Source organism: Myotis brandtii, unplaced genomic scaffold, assembly GCF_000412655.1.
Source record: "Myotis brandtii unplaced genomic scaffold, ASM41265v1 scaffold134, whole genome shotgun sequence".
Lineage (NCBI taxonomy): Eukaryota > Metazoa > Chordata > Mammalia > Chiroptera > Vespertilionidae > Myotis > Myotis brandtii.
Genome location: NW_005354756.1, coordinates 2,406,139 through 2,432,344, shown reverse-complemented (window position 1 = coordinate 2,432,344; position 26,206 = coordinate 2,406,139). Strand labels below are relative to the sequence as shown.

General features: G+C 41.9%; 1 protein-coding gene across 1 annotated transcript in view; it reads right to left on the bottom strand.

Moving 5' to 3' along the window:
- Positions 1-26,206, bottom strand: part of SCN11A (sodium channel, voltage gated, type XI alpha subunit) — a 108,669-nt gene that overhangs the window by 18,779 nt on the left and 63,684 nt on the right. Inside the window, exons 11-22 of the mRNA XM_014534922.1 lie at positions 25,617-25,680; positions 23,156-23,297; positions 22,406-22,603; positions 21,110-21,283; positions 18,378-18,507; positions 17,151-17,389; positions 13,535-13,702; positions 10,980-11,351; positions 7,449-7,874; positions 3,863-3,973; positions 3,003-3,117; positions 705-859 (exon numbers count right to left, since the gene is read on the bottom strand). Coding sequence (XP_014390408.1) covers positions 705-859; positions 3,003-3,117; positions 3,863-3,973; positions 7,449-7,874; positions 10,980-11,351; positions 13,535-13,702; positions 17,151-17,389; positions 18,378-18,507; positions 21,110-21,283; positions 22,406-22,603; positions 23,156-23,297; positions 25,617-25,680 — 2,294 coding nt within the window. The remainder of the gene's footprint in view (positions 1-704; positions 860-3,002; positions 3,118-3,862; positions 3,974-7,448; positions 7,875-10,979; positions 11,352-13,534; positions 13,703-17,150; positions 17,390-18,377; positions 18,508-21,109; positions 21,284-22,405; positions 22,604-23,155; positions 23,298-25,616; positions 25,681-26,206) is intronic.

Genomic DNA, 26,206 nt, shown 5'->3' with positions numbered 1-26,206 from the left:
AGAGAGAGAGAGAGAGAGAGAGAGAGATTGGTGATAGGAGCAAAGGGGGAGGTGAAGCGGGGGGCAAAAAGGACCAAAAGGTGAGGATAGAGAGCTGGAAGGAGTTTATGACTATGTGGTTCTGGAGGCTGATGGATTCAGTTATTTCCAAACCTCACTGGGGCACAAGATACCTTGGTTTGGAAGGATCTGCCATGCACATAAAGCGGCATCTCTTTGTCTCTCCTCTCAAGGGATTATAAGTGATGGAAAACACCAAGGCAGCTAGTATTCCCTCATCCAGTCCCTGTAGCCTTCTCCTCACATTTTATCTTTAAGAAAGCAGCATTATGGTCTTCAAGAAAAAAGAGAGTAGGAGTGCTGCTGTCTAAAGGAGGAAACTGGTAGGATATAGTGAAATGTCTAGAAATCCTCCAAGAATGACAGACAGACCTGGGGTAAAGGGCCAGACTTCAGGGGCCACTTTAGAGTGCTAGGTTGGGTCATGATTCCCTGTGGGTAAAGTGCCTTTGGCCCGGGGGCTTCCCACTTGCAGCATGACTTCAGAAGTTGTTCTGCAAAATCCTATCCCCAAGGGGAACCAGCAGTAAAGATCCCATTTATGCCTATTCCCCCCACATTCACAGCCCCATGAAGGTAAAGTCAGAATGCAGCTCCCCCAGCTGCCTTGTTCCCCAATGTCCCCACAAGATATGATCATTTACCAATGCCCCACTGCTCAGCAGAATCACAAAGATAATAAAGCTCTCAAACCAGCTGTGTTTCACTATTTGGTAGCAGGTTTTCCGCAGGTTCCACCAAAGGGTCCAGTGGGACTTTCTCTTGTTCACAGCACAGCATGAGAAGCAGCAAGCCAGGCCTACAAGGAACGCCCATTAGTGTCTGTAGTAAAGTACATTAACAACCCAACTCTTCACCCCTCCCTGTATGCCCCTTGCTGTGTGATTTTGCAATTCCTTACACTAAAGAGGTAGAGTCTTTTTCCAACCCTTTGAATCTAGGCTTAGCTGTGTCACTTGATTTGGCCAATAGAGCAGAGTGAGCCAGTTCTGAGCCTAGACCCTAAGCAGCCTTGCATGTTTCCACCTGCTCTCCTCTATCTACTTAAGAAAGGTGTATATGTCAGGCTGTTGTGGCTCAGTGGTTGAGCATCAACCTATGATCCAGGAGGTCACAGTTCCAATTCCTGGTCAGGGCATATGCCAGGGTTCTGGGCTCGATCCCCAGTGGAGGGTGTGCAGAAGGCAGCCGATCAATGATTTTCTCTCATCATTGATGTTTCTAGCTCTCTCTCCCTCTCCCTTCCTCTCTGAAATCAATAAACCCACCCCATTTTTTTTTAAAGAAAGGTGTATTCAGGTCAGCAAACTGGTTCCAGGAAGAGGACAGACATGTTACACAAAGCCACATTGCAGTTAAACCCAGGCTAGATCAGCCAACTCCTAGTCAGCACCACTCACATGAATAAAGCAGCCAAGATCAGCAGAGACAGCCAGGCTAGATGAGCTGAATCATGTTTATCACTGTGTGCTACTGAGGTCTTGTGGTTGTTTGTTATGCAGCAATGTTTTTGGCAATAGTAAACAGTGTCCTAAGAACTGCAGGGAATGAGGCATGGATGGACACAGGCTTTGTCAACCACCCATGGAAGAGTTTGATCAATTGTCAAGATACTTACAAATAGCTGAGCATTTGGTCCCAACACACACAAGCCATCTAGATGAATCACATCACCTTTTCACCTTGTCTCCTCCTTCACTCCTCCTTAATTCTGTGGATGCTTATTACTTCATGGTGACTACAGCATTCCACTCCTTTTCTCATCATCTTCCTAAATCACTGTGAGGTCTCCTCAGTCTGCCACTTACCTCTCTCCATCTTTCAGAACATCAATAAATTAATTTTCCTAAAATTGTATTTCTCTTACCCTACTCCTCTCTTCTTCTAGAACCATCCCCCGCTTTTGCCTCCATCTTCATTGCTGACATCCTCTCCATACCTCAAGGACCAGTCCAAATGGAAGTCAAGAGAATAGCAATCTAGCCCTAGCCTGACCTCTGACCCCCTGGGCAGCTTTAGAGCTGTCAAACAACACTAAAACCCATTCTTAGTATTCCTTTTGAACCCAGCCTAGCCCAAAACTGATGGAGAAATTTTTAATTTTTAGATTCATTTATTCATTTGTTAAGTTACTTATTTATGTGCTTAACATTTATTGAGCCCATAATCAGGGCAGGTTCTATTCTCACAATAGAGATACAATAATATTGCTTTTGTGTTTAAGAACCTCATGGGAGAGACGGACAGAAATAAATGCCCCTCAATGAATACAGAAAATAATGAAGGCACACAGGGAGAAACCATTACATCCACTCAAGGAATCAGAAAATGCTGCATTTGTTGATTGCTTATTATGTGCCAGGCACTCTTCTAAGTGATTTATATTCATTCATTTCAGACCTATAACAACCCTTTCAGCAGGTACTATTATTATACCATTTTGTAAATGAGGCACAGAGAGGTTAATGAAATTAAACATAGAGAAGCCAGAATTTGAGCTCAGGCAGTCTGGCTCCAGAGACGAAGCTCTTAGCTACAATGTTATCCTGTGTCCAGAGAAGAATTTTGAGGAATGAGTTGAAGGCCTGGCAGGGGTTTTAGTCAACCCTAAACTTACAGTCAAGTTCTTTTACTCTATGGCTCAAGTATATCCTGACAACTGATGTACTGGGGACTCTACAAAGTGGTGGACATATTGGCTCACTGGGCTTTCTGGAAAGTTTTCTGGAGTTTCTACCCTGGTTGTTAGTCTCTGTAATCTGAGCCTACCCAAATCAAAACTAGACCTGACAATGACCCCAAGAATCTATGAGTGACCTCTCTTCACTTCTGTCTCCAGTAGAAGTAGAAAAAAAGAATATATCAAAACCACAGAACTTCAAAGAATAACAGAATCCCATCCAAATATTCTGTGAGTTGGATGCAGGAATACTACCACTTACCTTTGGGAAAACATCTCTCTGGTTCCTTTTGGGGAACCATTTCAGGGATCCGCCTAAAGGGATCTTGCAGGTCAATGGTGCTACATTCCGAGAGCACACTGATAGCATCAGACTTCTGTGCATCAGAACAAAGGAAAGGAAGAATCATTTATCAACACCCTCTCTCACCATGGTAGTACCTAATACCTTATAAAAAATATGACTTTTTAGGTATGAAACTAACCAGGCAAGGGCTTCTAGGTATGAGGGGAATCAAGAAAGTATCCCTCTTATTGGGTCCTTTTCCAAATGCTCTGACCAGCCCTGACTTCAGGAGAGAATTCTCTAATTGCTCTCCTCTGGTGGAGGAAAGGGAAGGAGTATAAAGACATAGTATCTCAACCTTTTCCTCCCTTCAAATCATACCTCTGGACAGCTGCCTAACCCCAAACAGGGAAGCCAGGTGATGATGAGAAGGCTACTTTACTGGGACTGTAATATTCAGCTATCCCAACTCCTGGAATAATAGGCCTACACCAGTGGTTCTCAATGATTTCCCCCTCCAGGAGATATTTTGGCAAAGTCTAGAGAAATTTTTTACTTTCACAACTGGGGAATGCTACTGGGATCTAGAGAGTAGAGGCCAAGGATGCTTCTAAACATCCTAAAATACACAGAACAGCCCACCACAACAAAGAATTATCCTGCCCCAAATGTCATAGTGGAGAGGTTGAGAAGCCTTGGTATAGACCTTTGCTTAAGATGTGACCCTAGAAGTTTTCTCTGCACTAGTCTTGATATTTTCCACAATGGCTCTCTTAGAGAAGGTGTATGGATGATCATGCCACATGTTCCTTCTGGAAACATGCTGGGGAAATTACCTTTCGGGTATTCTGTACTGATATATAAGGATCATCTTCAGAGAACACCTCAATTTCCACATTTTGAACTCTTATACTGGTGGACTTGTCCTTCTGATCGAGCTCATAGGCCTGAATACAGAGAAGACCAGAATAGAATTAATATTCCTCCTGGAAATCTCGCTTGAGATGAAACAAGACTGCATTTTCTTTGGTTTTCTATTTGTTATGAAAATTGTGACATTGTTATTCTTTTTCTTTTCAGTTTTTAAAACTGTTTGTGGAAAAACTCAACATAAAACAAATCTGGAGAAAATACTATAGAAAACAGATAACAAAATTTACTCAGAAGTAATATAATCATCATATGGTTCTGGCACAATATTCACCAAAAACTTCAGAGGTAAAACTTATTGTGGCCTTTCAATTCATAGCTAAATAATAAATTATTTAATAAATGGTATTGGTATAATTAGCTACCCCTGAAAAATTAATACAATACCAGAATATAGTAAAAATAAAATTCATAATTTGATGTAAAAATAGATGAGTAAAAAAGTTAGAAGAAATTTTTGGAAAATAGGTTAGCTTATCAAAATCAAAAGGCATAAAAGAAAATATGAAAATGTATTACTACATAAAAATAAATTATAAAAAATAAATTTAAAAAAATTGTGTCTGATGACTTGCAGGGATATCCAAAAAGGATGTGCAGAAGTCACACTTTAGGTGAGGGTTTTATCCAAAAATCTATGTGAGAGTTCCAGTGAATCTGACAGTGCAAGGTCATGATTTAAGAACACTTCTCCTTTTGAACACATGTAATAACACACAGAGACACACACCCACAAACATACACACACAAAAACAGGTAAATATACCTATGGACCAGACAGAGAACAGAAATAAAAAATAGTAACAATTTAAAGCACATAGTAGGTAAATGGCTAAAAGTGCCCCCTGTGAGGATCAGAACCATAACTACGTCCAAAGCTTGAAACTTCAACTGCTGGGTTGAAGTTCTTGAACTTAAGAGAGGGAGCCAAAATAAGCTCTGGCCAATGCTTGGAGTTATGATTATACAAAGCTTCACACCTAAGGAGGCCTCAGAAATAGGACCTGAGCAAAGGAACCCACTGGTTCAGTGACTGGATATGCAATATGCTTAGTACCACTATTTGACAATAATCCAAAATTGGCTATATAAGACTTGATTCTGAAATGGATGACCTATAAACATCCATTGAAGACATCAGAGAACTTAAAGTGAGTGACAGATCTTCCCACTAACGATGAATTTTTAAACTAACACTCCAAAATATGAGATAAACATAAAATAAATAGCTGCTCTCCACCCCCAAAGTAACTACTGGGAGGTGAATTTACTCCAGAAAAAAAAACCCACTATATGTCAACAAATTAGATAACTTTAATAAAACAGACATATTTCTAGAAATAAAATTTAAAAATCTTCCACAACAGACTCCATAAGAAATAGAAAATCTGAATAGCCCTATAGCAAGTAAAGAGATTGAATTTATAATTTAGAAACTTCCCAGAGACTTCCAGTTTCTAGGCTGACACCTGGAGGTTTTAACACTCCATCCTAACAAGTAAAAAGCTGTACAAAATGGAAAATAAACAATTCTTTTTAGATCCATAAGTGAGGTTGAGCGCAAATGCTGACCCCAGCCCCAAATACAGAGAACCACAACTTATCAGAGCAGAAACCCAGAGGCAAAAAAACTCCATAGGAACAGTGCCAGAGTAGGGAAACCTGAACTGTATGTAATTGACAAACTGCTGCAGGCTAAGTGTGGGCAAGTTTAAGAGATACAAGCTCCGTAGGACCATCTTCAGGTTTTACCTCTTGGAGCTCTACCAAGTTCTCAGAGTGAATATTGGAGGAAAAGCCCCTCATGCTTTCAGCGGGGGCAGGGTAAAAGATATCATTTTGAATGGTATGAGAGTATTCTGTTCTTCCTAACAAGCCCTGCCCCCAAGAGAAACTAGTTAATCAGAACCTAACCTGCTGGGTTTTATCATGTTCTTACTGACCTGGGGGAAGGATAATGCCCGATTCCAGCCAGCTCTAGATTTCCACGTGGAAGGAAGGAAATAGCCAACTCCAGCTTACTCTAGCCATTCCCTCCCACCTAAGGACAGGGCTACTGAGAATCACTGTGAAGTCCAGAGTCCAGAGGCTCAGGCTCCCTGAAAGCCTGAGCCCTCAGCATAGAGGAAGGAGAGGGAGAAAATGAGGGAGAACAGCCAACTGCATCCAACAATTTTGGCATATGATATTTTCATTTCTATTTATCTTGAAGTATTTAAAATATTTTTGTGATTTCTTCTTTGACTTGGTTATTTAAGAATGTTTTGCTTAATTTCCATATAATTGTGAATTCTTCCCTCTCCCTTTTCCTCTCTGATAGATCTCTTCCGTTCCCCGCCCGCCGCCCCCACCTCACCAACATATAACTAAAGGCCTATTTACAGCAGTTTCATTACCAATACATCATGTCCAAGTATGAAAAAAAAAGCTACAACACATACTAAAAGGCAAAAAATGTGGTTTGAAGAGGCAGAGCAGGCATCAGAACCAGACTCAATATGGCAAAGATGTTCAATTTAATCAGACCAGGAACTTAAAACAACATGATTAAAATGCTAAGGGCTCTAATGGATACAGTAGACAGCATGTGAGAATACACAGGCAATTTAATCAGAGCAATGGAAATTCTAAGAAAGAACAAAAAACAAACACTAGAGGTAAAAAATGTAACAAAAATGAAGAATGCCACTGATGGGCTTTAGTAGACTGGACACCGCTAAGGAAAGAATCTCTGAGCTTGAGGATATCTGCACAGACACCTCCAAAAGAAAAAAGCAACGAGAAAAATATGGAGGAAAAATAACTCAGAAGGGAATACCCAAGACCTATGGGGCAATTATAAAGGTGCAGCATACGGGTAAAAGGAATTGATAGCCCTCATCACCCACCACTCCTCACCCATGAGCCCCACCACTGATCCCTGCAGACATCAATTATAAAGGTGCAGCATACGGGTAAAAGGAATTGACAGCCCTTATCACCCGCCACTCCTCACCCCACCACTGATCCCTGCATCCATCGGCAAGGCAATGAAGAGATTGAGTACCTGGGGAGGGGTTGGAGTAGGGGCACAAGCAGAATGGACAATTTCGCAAACGAGAGGATATCGTAGGTTTCCAGAACAATTTTCCCCAAGACCCTTCTGAGTTTTTTCCTATCACTGTCTCTTTTTCTATGCTATTCACTTCACTTTCCACACTCTTTCCTCACCTTTTATCCAACCCAAATTCTTTTAGGGCTCAACTAAAGGCACTTGATTCTCCTGTTGCCCCAGCGTACTCTGATCTCGCTCCCCTCTGAGCTCCTCCAACACCTCTCATCGGTGCCACATGTACAAGGCCATGATCGGCACAGCCCTGGGATGGGCACATGGCATTGAGGGGCAGCCACCACATATTCTCCCCTTATTATCCATGCACAGTGCAACCAGTGCCCTGTAGCAACTCTAGCTCCGCACAACCTCTAAGTCAACCTCTGTGTGAACCTTCATACCTGCTCCCCAGACTCGGGTTGTGTGACAGGCTGTTCATTGTCTACAGGAGATCGAATATCTTCTTCCTCTGCAAGTGGGGCCAACCAAGTACGATCGGGCCTAACACTCAAGGGCTTTGGTGCAGGAGTTAGTACACTGGACTCTTCCCAGGTCTCTGGGCCTCTTTTAATCTCTGTGACCAGGGGAATGACGTCTTTGTTCTCTGCAGAAGAGCTTTCTGTCACCTCTTTTTGCTTTGGTAACTTCTGCCTCCTGCATCGTTTGTGACAAAATTGCTGCAGCGTATGTATCACAAAACGGAAAGCCCGGTGGAAACGATCCAGGGCTAACTGGACTTTGGTTTTCCTGGACTCTCCCTCCAAGTTTCCATCCCTCTCCTCATTGCTGAAGGAATTGAGCAGCAAGGCAATGAAGAGGTTGAGTACCTGGGGAGGGGTTGAAGTAGGGGCATAAACGGAATGGACAATTTCGCAAACGAGAGGATATCGTAGGTTTCCAGAACAATTTTCCCCAAGACCCTTCTGAGTTTTTTCCTATCACTGTCTCTTTTTCTATGCTATTCACTTCACTTTCCACACTCTTTCCTCACCTTTTATCCAACCCAAATTCTTTTAGGGCTCAACTAAAGGCACTTGATTCTCCTGTTGCCCCAGCGTACTCTGATCTCGCTCCCCTCTGAGCTCCTCCAACACCTCTCATCGGTGCCACATGTACAGGGCCATGATCGGCATAGCCCTGGGATGGGCACATGGCATTGAGGGGCAGCCACCACATATTCTCCCCTTATTATCCATGCACAGTGCAACCAGTGCCCTGTAGCAACTCTAGCTCCGCACAACCTCTAAGTCAACCTCTGTGTGAACCTTCATACCTGCTCCCCAGACTCGGGTTGTGTGACAGGCTGTTCATTGTCTACAGGAGATCGAATATCTTCTTCCTCTGCAAGTGGGGCCAACCAAGTCCGATCGGGCCTAACACTCAAGGGTTTTGGTGCAGGAGTTAGTACACTGGACTCTTCCCAGGTCTCTGGGCCTCTTTTAATCTCTGTGACCAGGGGAATGACGTCTTTGTTCTCTGCAGAAGAGCTTTCTGTCACCTCTTTTTGCTTTGGTAACTTCTGCCTCCTGCATCGTTTGCGACAAAATTGCTGCAGCGTATGTATCACAAAACGGAAAGCCCGGTGGAAACGATCCAGGGCTAACTGGACTTTGGTTTTCCTGGACTCTCCTTCCAAGTTTCCATCCCTCTCCTCATTGCTGAAGGAATTGAGCAGCAAGGCAATGAAGAGGTTGAGTACCTGGGGAGGGGTTGGAGTGGGGGCACAAGCAGAATGGACAATTTAGCAAACGAAAGGACACAGTAGGTTTCCAGTACAATTTTCCCCAAGACCCAAAACCAAGTCAAATGAGATTTCTATGTCCTTCTATTTCTCAAGAAATTTCATCTATAAAATAAATAAAAAAAGAAGAGATTGAGGAGTAATCGAGATAGCAAGATAAGACAAAAGAAAAACTGATGTTAAGGGGTACAAACAGCCAAATCCAGCTTATCTACATATAAGCAATACCTATTGTAGACTCTGGCCAGAGTAAAGCAGAACATTTTTACCATGTGGTATAATCAAAAGTATATTCCTTGTGAATCAGCCAGAATCACAATCTTGGACACTTACGTTGGAATTGCCCACCGGGATATGGGCCTGATGTCTAAGATTGCTGTGGGGTCCTCTCCTGCAAAATTTGAGACTTGGTGGACTTTGTGCAGGCTCTTTAGATCCCACTGCCTGAACTGCAGTAAGTACTGGCGCTGAGGCAGAAGGGTTTGAATCAAATCTACAACTCTTCTATTGAAGCACATATCACTTTAAATTCAGATCATCTCCACTGCTCCCTACTTGGGATTTTTGCTTACATTTACACACCCCTAATTCATCACCTTTACCTCCTCAAACTACTCTGTGGCTCGCACCAACTCAAAAATATACATCCTTCAGGGAGAAGTGTCTGGTGGGTATGAATGGGTCTAACCAATATTTTTCAGCTTCACCGTGAGAATTTCCGACTCTGGATCTTTGCTCAAGCTCTCCTCTATCTGCTCAGTTCTCCTTGCCTCTTAAATGCCATTCTCAAGTACCATATCTTACACAAATCACTTCTTAATGATCCCTTCCCCACTCCCATTGGTGGTGTCCTGCTCTCCTGAACTTTTGTATTACTCACTGTCTATCTACACTCCCCTTGGGGTCTTAGGATAAACTACCATGTGCAGATACCTAATTATATTTGCACCATAGCCCCAGCTCAGGTGTCCTTGGGTGTCTCCTGTCTCTTCACACCCTCACTGGTAGATGCCTAATTAGCCACTCCATAAATACCTATGTTTCCAACTGCAAGTAACAAACTCAAGTCAGCTTACACAATAAGGAAATGCAATATAACCAGAAGTTTGAAAATAAAACAGGGACCTAGTTATGACAGGTAGACATGTTGTTGCATCTTTTCTCTCTACCTTCCTCAGTGCTGGTTTTGCCTTATCTGGTTCTTCTAGTGGCTGCATGTTTACAGTTCTATCCGGGACCTAGTTATGACAGGTAGACATGTTGTTGCATCTACCTTCCTAGGTGCTGGTTTTGCCTTATCTGGTTCTTCTGGTGGCTGCATGTTTACAGTTCTATCTAGAATCCCTGTCATAAAATGGCCCAGAGGAAGTAAAAATACCATTTGTTCCCTTGTCCCCTTTTCTTCTTTAAGAATAAGAAACCTACCCTAGCCAGTTTAGATGGCCCAGAGGAAGTAAAAATACCATTTGTTCCCTTGTTCCCTTTTCTTCTTCTTTAAGAATAGAAACCTGCCCTAGCCGGTTTGGATCAGTGGATAGAGCATCGGCCTGCGGACTGAAGGGTCCCAAGTTTGATTCTGGTCAAGGACACATGCCTGGGTTGTGGGCTCGATCCCCAGTGGGGGGTGTGCAGAAGGCAACCCATCAATGATTCTCTTTCATCATTGATGTTTCTATCTATCTGTCCCTCTCCCCTCCTCTCTGAAATCAATGGATAGATGATGATCTATCTATCTATCTGTCCCTCTCCCCTCCTCTCTGAAATCAATGATAGATGATAGATAGATAGATAGATAGATAGATAGATAGATAGATGGATGATAGATATTTTTTTAAAGAATAAGAAACCTTCCTCAGTGGACATCCCTTTACATCATATTGACCAAATTTAGTCACAAACCCCTCCCTCAGCCAATCACTGGCAAAGAGAATATGATGATTATCTTAGAATAATCATCTGGGGTAGAATAGCTATTGGGACATCAGTCAACACAAGCACTATTGTGACAAGGAGGTTTTGTTTCATGCTTATCACACTTGCCTTAAGCCAAATTCAAACACAAATTACTAATATTATATAATATCATAATATTCTGTTTAGAATAAGAATATCACTAGTGAAATGTTGCAAAAGAAGCTAATGTGTTTCTTTAGTTCATGTATTTTCATGTTAAAAAGTCTAAGACACTCACCACGAGTTTTCCTATCACCATGATCAACAAGAAGACAACAATGCACAGGTATTTATCAGCTTCCATCATACATTCCCACATGTTCTCGATCCATTCCCCGCAGAGGATGCGGAACACCACCAGGAAGGAGTGGTAGAAATCCCCCATGTGCCAGCGTCGAAAACATGGGGATGTCGTAGAATCACAGGCTTTTGGATTTTTCTTTTCACAACTGAAACTAGAGCCAAACAGCTGCATGCCAACTACTGAGAAAATAAAGATCACAATGGCCAGGACCACAGTCAGGTTTCCAAGGGCTCCAACAGAGTGGCCTATGATCTTAATCAGTGTGTTTAAAGTTGGCCAAGATTTGGCTAACTTGAAGACCCTCAGCTGTAGATACAGACAATGAACAAAAATGAAAGAAAAGCCAGTTAAGGACAAATTCTATCTGTTCAGTCACAAAACAAATGATATGGTCTCAAGCCACACCATTTATGACTTTCAAAAATCTTTTCAAAGCCAAGCCATACTAAACATTGCCACCAACTCCATATCCCAATCCGATACTCACCTGTATCTACTTTTGGTTTTAAAAATGAAAATATTTTGTTCTAGTTATTTTTAAATGATAAAGACTTTGGGGGCATGATGATGGAACTGAGCATACATGCTTATTATATAAAATATGTATCTGAGGCAAAAAAAACTCAGGCCTAAGGATCATATCCATCCCATTGCCTGTTTTGTATGGCCTGAGAGGTAAGGACATTTTCTACATTTTTAAATGGTTGGAAAATAATCAAGAGAAGGATAATTTTATGACACGTAAAAATTATATGAAGTTCAAATTTCCACATTTGTACAGTTTTATTGGAATGCAGCCGCCTCCATTCATTCTCGAACATCTAGGACTACATTTGTGTTACAATGACAAAGCTGAATGGTTTTCACAGAGACCACATGACCTGTAAGGCCAACGATATTTACCATTTGGCCTTTTGAAGAACAAGTTTGCTAACTCCTGCACTATATCATTCAGAACACAAGTCTGAATCTAAACTTTATGACAATGATGAATGTCATATGATGTTTTTACTCAGGAGAGCACAGGCAATTGGTTACTCAAACACACACTTTTTTCCGAAGAGGATTTTCCTCCATGAAACCTTACAGATACGTTAGAGACAGTAACCTTGGAGAAAACACAGCAACTAGTTTCATAGGTATTTTTTATATTAACTTTCAATATAAACTGTGGTTTAAGTCCAAAGTACAATCTTGTTAGGTATCAACTATCTGGGGGTGGAAATACTGCAGGTCGGGAAGTCTTATGTCCCAAGAGAAAGACCACCACCGTCTGCTCAGAGTGGAGCTGGGAGAAACTGTATCTCATATGCGGACAACGCCAGAGTTCCTCGCTAAGCGTGTGGATGTAATAAGCCTAAACAATAGTAAAAACAAATGCAATTTTGCTCACTTGAGCCCCCATGCAACTTTAGCAGAGCAGCCTAATAATGCCTGGCTTTGAGCAGTGTGCTCTCCCGATATATCCCAAGTATCAAATGTACACTTACTTAGGTAGCAGAATCAAATGTCTCACTCTAGAGCAGTGTTCTCAACCTGTGGGTCGCGACCCCTTTGGGGATCGAACGACCCTTTCACAGGGGTTGCCTAAGACCATCGGAAAACACATATATAATTACATATTGGTTTTGTGATTAATCACTATGCTTTAATTATGTTCAATTTGTAACAATGAAATTGGGGGTCACCATAACATGAGGAACTGTATTAAAGGGTCGTGGCATTAGGAAGGTTGAGAACCACTGCTCTAGAGGCTTAGAAATCCTATCCATGCCAAATTAACCTTTGAGAGAGGACAAAAGACCACCTTTTATGGTTCCCTATTTCCTGCTCAGATGTGATTTCTCTATAGATTTCTATCCGACCTCTTGTGGGCTTGGTCATACTCTACTTTGCTTCATGGCCATTTCTGGGCCTGTCTTGTATCATCCCCAGACTATAGCTCCTTGAAGACAGTGCTTTCCTCATCTCTGAGCATTCCCTGTGTCGGTTAACATTAGGTACTCTGCTAAGGTTGCCAGGATGCCTCCAATGGCTGTGACATGTGGAATGTAGCACTGGCAGCCCTGAGGAGGGACTTATGAGAAAGCACCTGCCACCAGCAGTGCCCATCCCCTTCCTGGGCTCTGGGTCTAAACCCACTTGGTGAGCCCTGAAGTGAGGATGCCTGGCTCAGAGCTCCGTGGAGGAAGAGATCACTGGGGTGACAAAGGGCAGAGTCCTGACACCATAAGACACATTTTGCAACTGGTTGCCTAAAGGCTCATCTTGGAAGGGTGGAGGGGAGAGTAGGGGTTCAGCTGAGAGAAGGCCCCTGGGACTCCCAAGGGCATTTATTAAAGACCTGAGTAGGAAGAGTAGTACATTTTGGGTTCTCTGATTAACGTAAGATGAACTCATTAATCCAAATTAGCCACTGAACTCACTGAAGACTCTTTTCAATCCTGGCTGCTAAGTTATTCAGCAAAATAAGAAAGTAAGTATCTTACCACTCTGAAGGAACGGAAAACTGGCAAACTTTGCGGCATCATCACATCTATAAAACTCAGAAGAGCAACAATGCTGTCAAAAATGTTCCAGCCTCGGCGAAAGTAGTGGTAGGGATCGAGCGCAATGATTTTTAGGCACATTTCTGCTATAAAAATGCCAGTGAAAACCTACATTGAGACAAAGAAAAGTGGGAAAAGGAAGCCACCTCTTTTTGCACACACACGTTAACAATGGTTCCAGGGGAAAAAAAAGAATGGTTCCAGGGAATTACAGGAGTTACAGAGAAATACAATGCATTCTCCTGGTTGCACAATATTCCCTAAAATCCACGGAAAAGAAATATTTAACTGCTATAGCATGAACCTTACTCTACCTTTGCTCTCTCTCCACCCCCTTCCATGGTGCCCAGTTCAATGTTATCAAGCTCGCAGACATCTCAGGATGGAGAAAAAATATTTCTCATTCTGTTGAAATTAAAGCAAAGCTGGCTTCTTGGTAGATGGCAGAATGAAAGGAAGTATCAATTAATTCTGCTAAATTCTTTAAAAATACCAAAGGGTAAGAACTCCAAAAAGGGGAACTACACAACACCTCTACGAATTAAAGAAAAATACCCTCCATAAACCAGAATCCAGGAGGAGCTCACCTAACCACTCAATCTTAGTACCTTGATCAGAAAAAAATTTAAAAGGGGCCCAGAACAGAGAATTGAAAAACATTACTAGGGACAGAAAAGTATCTTTGAGCAACTCACAGGATAAACCTTAGATTGATTATAGTTGAAGGGAGGATTGGTGAGTTGGAATATAACCCTAAAAACTCACTCAGAATGCAGGGCTCTTCATTCCAGAACAAAATATCAAAGAATTAAAAGGAGAGGTAACAGTTTTTTAAAAGTGCTAAATTATAGCACCATAGGCAAAAATAATTTTTGCCTTGTTTTTGATAATCAGGTAAATACAGGCTTAAGAAACTTGCACAATGTTGAATAAGTAGTAGCTAAATTCAAAACTATCTTTCAGAAGATAATCAAAGCATATCCTCATAGCAAACAGCACATTCTCCTTCACACACACACACACACACACACACACACAGTAATAAAAAGGAGAAAAACAACAGTATGAAAATGATAAGGTAATATAAAAAGGGTTAAAGTCTTTAAAAATGCTGTCAGTTATAAGACTCTCTCCTCTACAATTCTGGGAAAAAACAACCACCCATTATTGATTGATTCTCCCTATTAAAAGTAACATGATCTGTTTCTTATAAATAATTACTTATGATTTATTTTTTAAATCCCTAAAATAAAGTGACTTAAGTTAAAAGGATAGGAAAAGATAAATCCATAATAGGCAAATAAAAAGAAATCAAGGGTGGCAAATAAAATTCAAAGCTTATATCTATCTTTTCCCTTTAAATATTGCTGTCTACCCTGCCCAATGCCACACCCAGTACCTAAAGGCAGGCAGTGTTGCCTGTTCTAGTTCACTGTTCTAGACTGATCCCTGTCCCCTTTTGACACGCTCCTCTTCCTCCTGTCGCCTTCAGGCTTTACCGGTAGGTGACTAGCCCTACAGTCTCCCTGGTGCCTTGGGACCATTGGTTTTGCAGTCCAATTCCACTGCTATGGATGGCCTCTTGGGAGCCTAATGTACTCCCCTGATTCGAGCAATCCTGGAGCCTGGAGAGTCCATTTCCAAGTCCAGTCCTATAAGTCCACCCATCAGAGGAGGGAGGTTTGGAAGTGTTCTTTGGAACTCAAGGCTCCCATGCCTCCCCTCCATCAGCAACATAGGGACATAATAGATGGGTGGCTGCCACCTTTGTATTGTGCGTCTAGGGCATGGTGCACATGGAATGGAAACACAGGCTAGGTGGCCAGCGCTACAAGTTTCTCATCAATTTTCAGGAGTTGGGGTGCAGGTGCTGCCTATGTCCTCAGACACCAACAACGTCCCTGTGCGTCTTTCTGCCTCTGGTGAGAGTGAAGAAGAAAGTGATTTAATGAGCCAGCTTCTGACTGAAAAATGCAGCTTCATCTCAACATCCAGGATGCCTTGCCAGTGGGAAATCTGAGAGGGGGCTTTTGTCACTTTCCCACAGTTGGACCGGCTGATAAAGTGGTGGACAGACCACCTTTGCAATTGCAAAGCCCTGTCCAGGGGGGTGACTCTGGGTTCTTTGGGCATTCTCTGGAACTTATCCAATAACTCCATCCACCAGGAGGAGGTGCTGAAAGATGGGTCTGCCGACTGCTGAGGTAGGAAGCATGGCCATGAAGGTACAGCATTCAGCTTCCAAGTGAAACAATACCATCAGCCCATTTTTGGAGTACTTGAGCAGGAAATAGCTGAATACACTAGCCTGGAGCCCAGAAGACCTCACCTGTCAGAAGGTACAGTGTGTGTTAGGTTTATCATGTAGCATGGAATCGAATGCGATTCATGCACACCCACAGGGCATTTCTTCCGAAAGGCAGTATGGGGAAAGGAACTTAGACACAGACTGTCTTTAAGGAGAACCACCCTGACCTTGCATTGTAGTCTCACTGGAGCCCTGGTCCTCCTGGGAGGAATGTGGGACTAAGGGTGAGAGGTACCTGTCTCCAGTTCTACCCCATCCTAAACTCGATGCATAGAAGTAGCTCTGTGGACCAACTTCTGATTCAATAGGTACAGTGGGTTCTCATCAATGTAAAAAAAAGAATTAAAAATACATGCATACATATATGCATACATACATACATACTGCCTGGAAACACTCAGCAATGCTAAATAATGATTATCTTTGCTCGTAGAACCATTGGAAATGACTTTCTTTATATTTCTTTTCTTTGTATTTTCCCTTATTTTTAAAATTTTAAAAAGCATGTATTGATTTTTAAATTGGAAAAATAAAATAAAGCTTCAAGAAGAAAGGACTAGACATTTTGGTCAGATTTTTAGCCTATTAACTCATGAGCTAATTAGGTTAGAACATTCAATGAGTAATTATTTGTTATTTATGATATTTGGAAGACTAATTTTCCTTTGGGTAAAAATGCCTTCTGCAGGAATTATGCAGTACACTCTCTTATCTCAGTTTACCCAATCTAACTAAGACTAGATCCATCCGAATGGAAACATATGAAACCCTACCCCCACCCCACCCCTCCAGCTCCAGACACCTCCTTCCCAGAAAGCAAACCCAGGCCCTGACTCATCTTTCCAGGGAAATAACACATTATTTTGTGACAAATGATGTCATCAGTATCACCAGGGACCATGGTACTCATTACAAAGGGCCTCTGGATATAGTTAATGTTTTCTTAATTATCCCAAATGGTTGACATTTTAAGATGTTTACTTGCTTCTGGCTTACCACTGAGTGATTCTTTAGTCATCTACTGGATGACTAAAAAGACACTTTAATATACTAGAGGGTCAACACAGAGCCCATGGGAAATTACTGAACTGGGTAAATGCAGAATCCTAAAAGTCATCCTTTCACTATACTCCACATAAGAGTACCAAAGACCTAGGTTAGGTTGGGCCACTTACAAAATGTTTAGACTTTGAAAGAGAGAATTCAAAGTCTGAAATGTGTTTTATATTGTAAAAAACCTAAAGTTACCAAATTTCCTGTTTGCAACATAAACTCAAAATTCTTGTTCATGTTGTGATGCTCCATGGCCAAGAAGAGAGTGTTGATTATGATGCAGATGGTGATGACCAGCTCAGTAAACGGGTCGGTCATCACGGTTCTCAAGACCTTCTTAAAGCGTAGCCACTGGGGACTACAGTTCCAGATGAGGTATTTGGATGCCAGATTTTTCCCACATGGGAGGCAAGGCTCCTGGGATTTTTCTTGTTCTGGAGAAGGAGAATGAAAGAGCAGTTGAGGAGTGATCTCTGAACTGGTCTGGCTGCTTTTTGTATTCCTTCCTCCCTCTTCCCCAGGGTCTCTTGTGACACAACATGACCAGCCAAGAAGGGCACTGACTGGTGTAGCCAGAAAGGTTTTCCACATACAACTTGCTTGTGGTATAATCAAGTATATCAAGTCTTTATGCTTGTATACAAGTCATTATATTGTGAACCCCTGGGAGAGAGAGACACAAGCCCATGCTATGTTCACTCGAGGCAGACCATGCTGACAGCTATAACAGGGGCACAAGAGCTTTCAGGGCTCAGGGGCAGGAGAGATATTCAGACAGGAGCACCTTTACTCAGAGACAAGCAGCACTCTATAATCTGGATGAGTTCAGGTCTGAAAGCAGCTGTAGTTCTGATTTTCCTGGAACCATTTCAGAGACTCATGCAGGCCAAATGAGGTGATTCAATAGGCACAATAGGCTAAGTGATCCATTTGACCCTCTCCTTACAGTGACTTGAGTCCTGTCCTTGAACACCCACCCTTTAGTTGGTCCTTATTACTTGCTGTTAACCAGGTCCATCAGATGGATCCAGCCTGCTTACGCAGGTCTCCTATGTCCATGCCACATTCCTAACTCTAACTTCAATGATAACTGCCACCTACTAGAAATTTCTATGTCTTCTCTTCTAGGCTGTGTATCATTGTCACTGAGACCTCCTGTGACTGCCTCGCCCAATCAAGAGATTCTGTGTGTGCTCTTGTCCTATCCAAGTGCCAACTCAAGGTGGGCCTATAGGGAAGACCCCTTCTTCCAAACCACTTTGCTCACATGCTCCAAAAAGGCACAGGAAATCACTCTTTGCAAGAAGTATGTGGGTTGCAGAGGGCTTTGGGGGGGGGAGGGGAGGAGAACGATGAAGAGAGGAAGAATGGAAGGATATGATTGAAGTTAGGCTCTCCCTTGGGCTAGGAAGCAGAACTTACCCTGCATGGTGATGGTGAGGATGCTAACAGCACTCAGCGCCCTCTGCCTTTGAAAGGGGTCTCTGTGCTCCTCACAGAAATCCACTGACAGGTTCTGAGACAGTCGTTTGGTTTGCTCTAGGAGGTATGGCTATAAAAAAGGACATGGTGGCCCTTCTAAGGGAAGAGGCCACCTCTCTTCAAAACTTCACAAACTACTGAGTTTCAATGCCACATACAACAAAGATGTTCAATATTTTACATAGGTTGACTCATTTCAAGATGATGACAGATGTTCAGTTCTCTTATTTCATATATAATAAATAAGAGAAATATGGTTTGACCACTCATGTTTCTTATGGGTGCACATATCTATAGGCCTATGTATGGAACTTTTTTTCTCTGTGATTTATTCATTGTCAACAAAAAGCAAACAGAAATTTACAAAAACTAATCAACATACCAATGATTGCTGGCAACCCATCAAAAGCTAAGAATGGGGAAGGAAGAGTTTGCCTTAGACGCTCCAGAGGAAGTTTGGTCCTACCAACAACTTTATTTTGGATTTCAAACTCAAAGAATTATATAACAATAAACATTTGCTGTGTGGTGTGTTTTTTTTCAAGCAAAACAAAAAAAACCAATAATGAACAGTGATTCAGGGTATGAAAGCAATGAAAAATCTAATTTGGAAACAATGCTTAAGAGGGAGAGATAAATTTAGAAAGGTGGATTGGAGCCAGACAGTGAAGTGCCTTAAATACTACCTAAATAGATTTGGAAACAGTAGCTGAAGAGAACAATCAAATATCACAAGATCTATGTACTAATCCTCAAGCACTCTCTCAGGCTGTGCTCAAGAGCTTACTTACCTATAATTCTAAATTCTCTGGAGATTAAAGAACATAAACCTTCAGCTATCCAGGAACCTCGAGCATCCATAATGACTTATTTCCCAAAAGTTCTGACCAACCAGAGCCCCAGAGGGAACTATTCCTCTGTGATCACCTGTTCAAAAGGCAACCTGTAATCTTTATATAGCTATCTCCTGTTCTAATTAAAGGGCAAAGACACTTTATATTAGGTGTCTGGGTCTTTGTCTTTGTGGAACAAGGAGAAACTTTCAAAATACTAAAAAAGTATTTGCAGATCTAGCCGGTTTGGCTCAGTGGATAAAGTATTAACCTGCAGACCAAAGCTCTCAGGTTTGATTCTGGTCAAGGGCATGTACCTAGATTGCAGTCTCCTCCCCGGCCTGGGCCCTGGTCGAGGCTTGTGCAGGAGGCAACCAATCGAAGTGTTTCTCTCACATTGATATTTCTCTCTGTCTTTCCCTCTCTCTCTTCTACTCTCTCTAAAACTCAATGGAAAAATATTCTCCGGTGAGGAATTTTTTTAAAAGAAGTATTTGCAGTCTCTTCCATATGCTGTGTTCTGACAGGAAAGAAGCCTCTATACTCTGTCACTCCATCAGAGAACTATTCACAGCAGTAGATGATATCTGTTCATCTACTTCTGCAAAGGCCCCTCAACTCCCTCCCCCCCAACACTCCCAGATCCTCAGGCATGCACACACACCTGCTGCCCACATCCTCTCCCTCCCATCCCAGGAAAGTGGCTCTAGTCATTAGTCCATGGCCTTATCCTCAACATTTTCCCTGTTTCTGACTCCTTTGTCCACAAGTAAAACATGTTTCAACATCTCCCAACTTAATGATAAGAATAGCTTTTTACTAGTATTTTCTATTGCACATTCCCCAGTAACTTCATTTCTGTATATCCAATTGGCTTCTCTGCTTGGATGATCCATAAGTACATCAAACTTGACAGTCCCAAACTGAACTTGCTATCTTCAACATCCCCAGGACAAGTTCCTTTCCTGTCTCCGTAAATTACCCTCCATCAAGTCAACCACCAAAGCTATAAACTGGGCATCATCCCTACTCTCTATATCTAGTCAACTGCCAAATTTTACCTTCTTCAGATCACTGTACTCTGTTAATCTGTTCATCTCTCTTCATCCCCCCTGCTCTCACCATAGTTTAAGCCACTGTCATTGGGTTGGTTATCTGAAGCAGAAGCTGTTGTTGGCCTCATCCATATGTCCTTGGGCCTTACCTGAAGGCTTTCTCTTGTTACCTGAACCCCCTCTGCCCTACTATACAGCAAGTTAGAAATACAGAAAAATTATTGTCTTTTCACCCTAGCAGTCTTTAACCAATGATGGACCAAAGTTGGTGTATACATATCCTATCGCCCCCGCTCTAGGGAAGTTAAACTACAAGTATCATCAGTGGCAAATGGCTTGATATTGCACTTCCTTTGGCTACCCTCTCTTCCATTTTTTTGCTTCTCTCCTCCCCTCTTAGTGCTTCCTGGGATCACTTTCTAAGTAATCTACTTGCACTCTAATGTCTCAGGGTTTGCTTGGGAGGGAACACTGTTCTCCCACAGCAATCATCACGTCAGTCATCACATTGAACAGCAACTGCCTCCTTTTTAGTGTATCTTCATCATTAGTTGTTTGTCTTATATATCTCATGTATCCCTATCTCCGACCCCAGTGCCATGCAGATAGTAAACACTGTCTACATTTTAAGTAGATATTTGGAAATAATGGGTAACTGAATAGACACATGGGTGAAGGAAAGTGTATGCAAATGGAGGAGTGGATAAATGAGTAAATAAGTGAATGAATCCTTTCAATTAGATTGACAACTTGACCCATCATTAATTCCTTGACCAACACTTACCTTTTTGGGGGAATCTTCGTCAGAATCTGATCCTAGAACCTGTTCTTTCCCAGGCTCTCTGAAAAAGAAGGACTTCCTTTTCTTATTACCAAATAGCTTTCTCTTCTTTGGGGAAAAAGATGATGCTTCAAGGGAATTAAGTGAACTTCTGTCAATTCCCATGGCAACCAGAGCCTTAGAAAAGGAACAAACGTAATTAATAAACAGGTTATACCTCCCTATGAAACACTACAAATGACCTCAACCTTTGTGAGCACTCTCTCCCTGTTTCGGTAGCGCTGTGCCATGCAGATTGCTCATCACCTAATTGGAATATGCTAGCTTTGTCATTATTTATCTGGGGAACACGTCCTGTTTGTCCAAAGAGATTGCAGCTCTCAAAGGCAGAGTAGACTCTTTCATATCTCTGTATCACTAACCCTTAGCACAGTGTCCAGTATGTGCCAGGAACTCGATAAATGTATGTGCCTATGATGCAGATATTAAGGACATACAATAGGTTTCCCCCTGAGATATATCTATGGAAGGTGAGGAGTATAAAAAATGGTCCCTGCCCTGGCTGGCTTGGCTCAGTGGATAGAGCGTCAGCCTGAGGACTGAAGGGTTTCAGGTTCGGTTCCGGCCAAGGGCACATGCCTGGGTTGCGGGCTTGATCCCCAGTGGGGGGGGTGCAGGAGGCAGCCGATCAATGATTCTCTCTCATCATTGATGTTTCTATCTCTCTCTTCCTTTCCCTTCCTCTCTGAAATCAATAAAGAAATAATTTTTTTTAAAAATGGTCCCTGCCCTGAAAATCTTAGAATTGAACTGGAAAAATCTAAAGATACCAGCAAAGCAATGAGAATGGCGTATCTATGTGACAGGAATTTTAAGAAGGGAGAGATGATTATGCCTGTTGTCTCTAGAGCCACCATTATTGACTTCCCAGACTCTCTCAAGCAAGGCCCTGAACATAAACATCTCCAGATTCCCACAATAAAATCTAGAGCAGAACCTGGAGTATCTATCTCTATCTCTATCTCTGTCTACCTCTTCTAGCCAGCAATTTGGAATCTGTCCTAGAAGATTCAGGTTTCAGAATCTAAACCAAGGGTTCCCTGTTCCCAAGAGCCCTGTGCCTAGACATCTTAGTGAGAGATAGCAACAGAGCCAGTCTGCAAGGGGTTTAAATTCTCAGAAAAGCACCAGTATGTCGAGTGCTGTGATCAGGCCTCATACAGCAGCCTGAGCCTCAGGTCCCATGGCCCCTGGAGTCCCCCTAAGTAGAGCCCACAGTCTGACCCCATAAGCCCCTACCTCCTTTTCCTCTCTTAACAGTTGCTGAGCTTCCTGGAACATCTTCTCCTTGGCCTCCGTCTCAGCAGTTACGTTCCTGTTCTGTTCCTCATAAGCCATGGTGACAACAGCCAGGGTTAAGTTAATCAGGTAGAAAGAGCCCAGGAAGATGACCACCACAAAGAAGAAGACTGCAAAGGGCCCCGAGGTACGCAAGGTCTGCAAGGGACAGAGCACATGTTGGCATCTGAAGCCTTCTTCCACATAGCGGTGACCATCATTTCAAGGAGAAATTATACAGTACCAATTGGTCTTCCCCAGCAGTAGTTGGCTCAGCTGCCCACAGCCTCATCTACAGCCTCCCCAGTTACCCAGGGACTCCTGATGCCCTATCTCTCGAGGAGAAGATGCCATCCATCCATTCCCATGGAAGTCTCAGTGAATTTCCTATGAATTTCTCCAAAGTATTTGCATTTTAAAATTAAGGAGGCAAGAACGACAGCAATGCTTCATGGAAACTGAAGCACTAGTGGTGGAACTTCAGGCAGGAGGGGATATGGAGAACTGTCATATTTCTAGGAAGAGAAAGGTGTGTGCACTATTCTTTCATATATCATGTTTATCATTTTTATGTTCCTAATAGAATTTATAAAGCATAATGTAACAGTACCACTGTTAAGGCGGGGAATAGGTGACAAAGGTGAAGAACAGATGGTAGGTTATAAATAAATGATAGATATTTCTAGAGAGAAAATAAAAATAATAGATAACCTGTCGATAAAGCTTCTCCCAGGAATCTTGGGTCATAAGCCGGAACATGGCAAGAAAAGACCAGCCAAAGTTGTCAAAATTTGTAAAGCCATAGTCAGGATTCTTTTTGGTGTGCCTGCATTCAAACTGCTGGGAACAGGCTCTAGATATGGGAAACAAGGGAACAGAGAAATAACAACTTCACCCCACCCCATAGCACTGGTTCATCTGAGGGCCATGGGCTCACACCCAAAAGTCTTGGGTGAAGTCAGCATTTGTAGAGTGGCCATCCCTGACTGTCAACCCTCCCAGCCTATACCTTATTGTGGGTACCCATTGACTCTTTCCAAATAGGTTGATTAGGAAATTTATATTAGCTAGTTTTTCATTGAAAATTTAAGTGCAGTGACATAGTGAGCAATTAACAGTAGCAAAGGTCATACAATAAATATCAAGTCTCCCTCTCCCCCTAAACCCCCAGTTCTACTTCCTAGAGGCAACAGTTTAACTTACTTTGTGACTTTCTAGAAGTGTCTATGATTATAGAAGCACATATATATCAATACATATCTTCTATAATACATATATGGAAGCATTCTTTAAACACTCTCATGCACCTTGCTTTTTTCATGGAGCAATATAGCTTGAGGATCTTTCCATATCAGCATACAGGGAGATACCCCATTCTTTTCATGTCTTACAATCCCATGATTTATCTAACTGCTTGACTAATGATGAATATTTACATTTGTTAACACTCTTTTGCCTTTACAAACATTTGGGGTTTACTCTACAAACGATGGATATCTTGTACACAGGTCTTTGCCCACATCACCAGAACACACATTGTTAAGTGTATCTTTATGATACACTAAGGATGTGCACTTCCTTTTTTGTTTTAACCTCATCCGATGATATGCTTTTATTGATTTTTAGAGAGATAAGGAGAAGGGAGGAAGAGAAAGAGAATCATTGATCAGTTGACTCCTGTACTCACTCCAACTGGGGATCAAACCCAAAACCCACTCCAACCGGGGATCAAACCCACAACCTAGGTATGTGTGTGCCCTGACCTGGAATAGAACCCACAACTTTTTGGTGTATGGGACAACACTAAACCAACTGAGCCACCCAGTCAGGGCATGCGCTTTCTTAATTTTTAATAAAAATAGTATTTTTATCAAAGTAAAGCATATGTGGTTTAAAAATCACATGGCACCTATGCTTATAATAAAAATCATGCCATCATTCTTTAATAATCACTTACACATCCCAAATTCAACAACTTTTAAACATTTTACATCCACATCTCTAAATATAATCCTTATACTAATATTTAATTGATCAATTTTAGCCCTTGTTGATTAAGTTTCTGCTATGCTGGTTGATCCCATCCTGCTTCATCACTATTTGTATCGCTTTTCATAGAAAAGTACTGTGGCCCATGTCAACGGCTCTCTTGGGTCGAATACATTTTTTTCTTGGCTCATGTGTTTCTCTTTCCAAGTTTTACTTCCTCACTTTTCTGGAGCAGATCTCAAGTAGCTTCCTAAGAAGACTGGTGGCTTTGCATATATGAGTATAACTTTATTCTAGCTTCATAGTTGATTGCCTAGAAATCGAATTCTACATTGAAAATTATTTTTCCTTAGAAATATGAAGGCACTGCTCAGCTACTATCCTGTATTGCTAGTGGGAATTCTGATCTCATTTTAATTTTTATTTGTCGATTACCGTTTTCTCTTTGGTTTTAAGATCGTTTCCCCCAAAGATTCTGTAATGCCACAATAATGCACTTGGCATGGTCCTTTTTCATATGTTGTGTTGGGCACTTTATGGGACACCAAGGGAGTTGCATTCGTAATCCCAGGGAAATTCTCTGTATTATTTCTCTGCTAATTTCTTCCTTTTTGTTTTTTTCTGTGCTCTATTTCTTGAATTCCTACTTTTTCAAAAGTTAGAACTTCTGGATTGGTATTTATTATGATATTTCTGTCTCTGTCTTTTGTTACTACTTTCTGGGCTATTTACGCAACTTTATCTTTTAATTCTACTAATGATTTTTGTAATCATGTTAATTTTTTAATTTAACAATGCACATCTAAACTTGCTTAGACATGAAAAAATCAGTACTGTTTGAGAACTTTCATCACTGCCTTCCACAATCATTGGGTGAAGACTGCTTGCCACATCACTTTAAAGCAGCGGTTCTCAACCTGTGGGTCGCGACCCCTTTGGGGGTCGAAAGACCCTTTCACAGGGGTTGCCTAAGACCATCGGAAAACACATATATAATTACATATTGTTTTGTGATTAATCACTATGCTTTAATTATGTTCAATTTGTAACAATGAAATTGGGGGTCACCACAACATGAGGAACTGTATTAAAGGGTCGTGGCATTAGGAAGGTTGAGAACCCTGCTTTAAAGGATCTAGAGTTGCTCTGCTTGAGAGAGAAATGGAAAATATAAGCTTCTTACCTATTACCCAACCAGGTGCCACACAACCTGAATTCAGTGGAATCATTCTTTTCAAAGCAATAGTCTGAGAAGAAAAGAATCATAAGTTCAGATTTTTTTTAAAAAGAAACCACTGAAATGAAAGAGAACAGCAAATATGCCAGGTTATACTTGAAACAGATGGTTCAGAACTCTCTGAAGAGATCAAAGTGGATGTCCAGAGAGAAACTGGAGGGAACCTAGGCCATCAGAAAGGAGCAAGAGAAAAGGAGGGAAAGGAGAGAGGAAGAAAGAGGAGGAGGGAAAGCAGTGACATCACCACCGCTTTGCCTTCGGGACATAAAACTGGTGAGACCACCCCGTGAAGTGGACACAGACTCAGCCCATGAGAAGCTCATAAGCCCAGACAGACATGAAGAAAGCGGAGCCACGTGAGATTCGGCACATGAAATAGGAATAGGGTCACCTCTAGTGTGAAGAGGGCGCAAAGCAAAAAGAAATGATACCATCAAAGAAAATACTCAGGACTGTGGACTGGGCACTTGCTGGTTTGCTTTGGCCAAATCCAGGCATTCTGAAGACTTCTGTAAAACATGTCAAAGAAGTGGGCA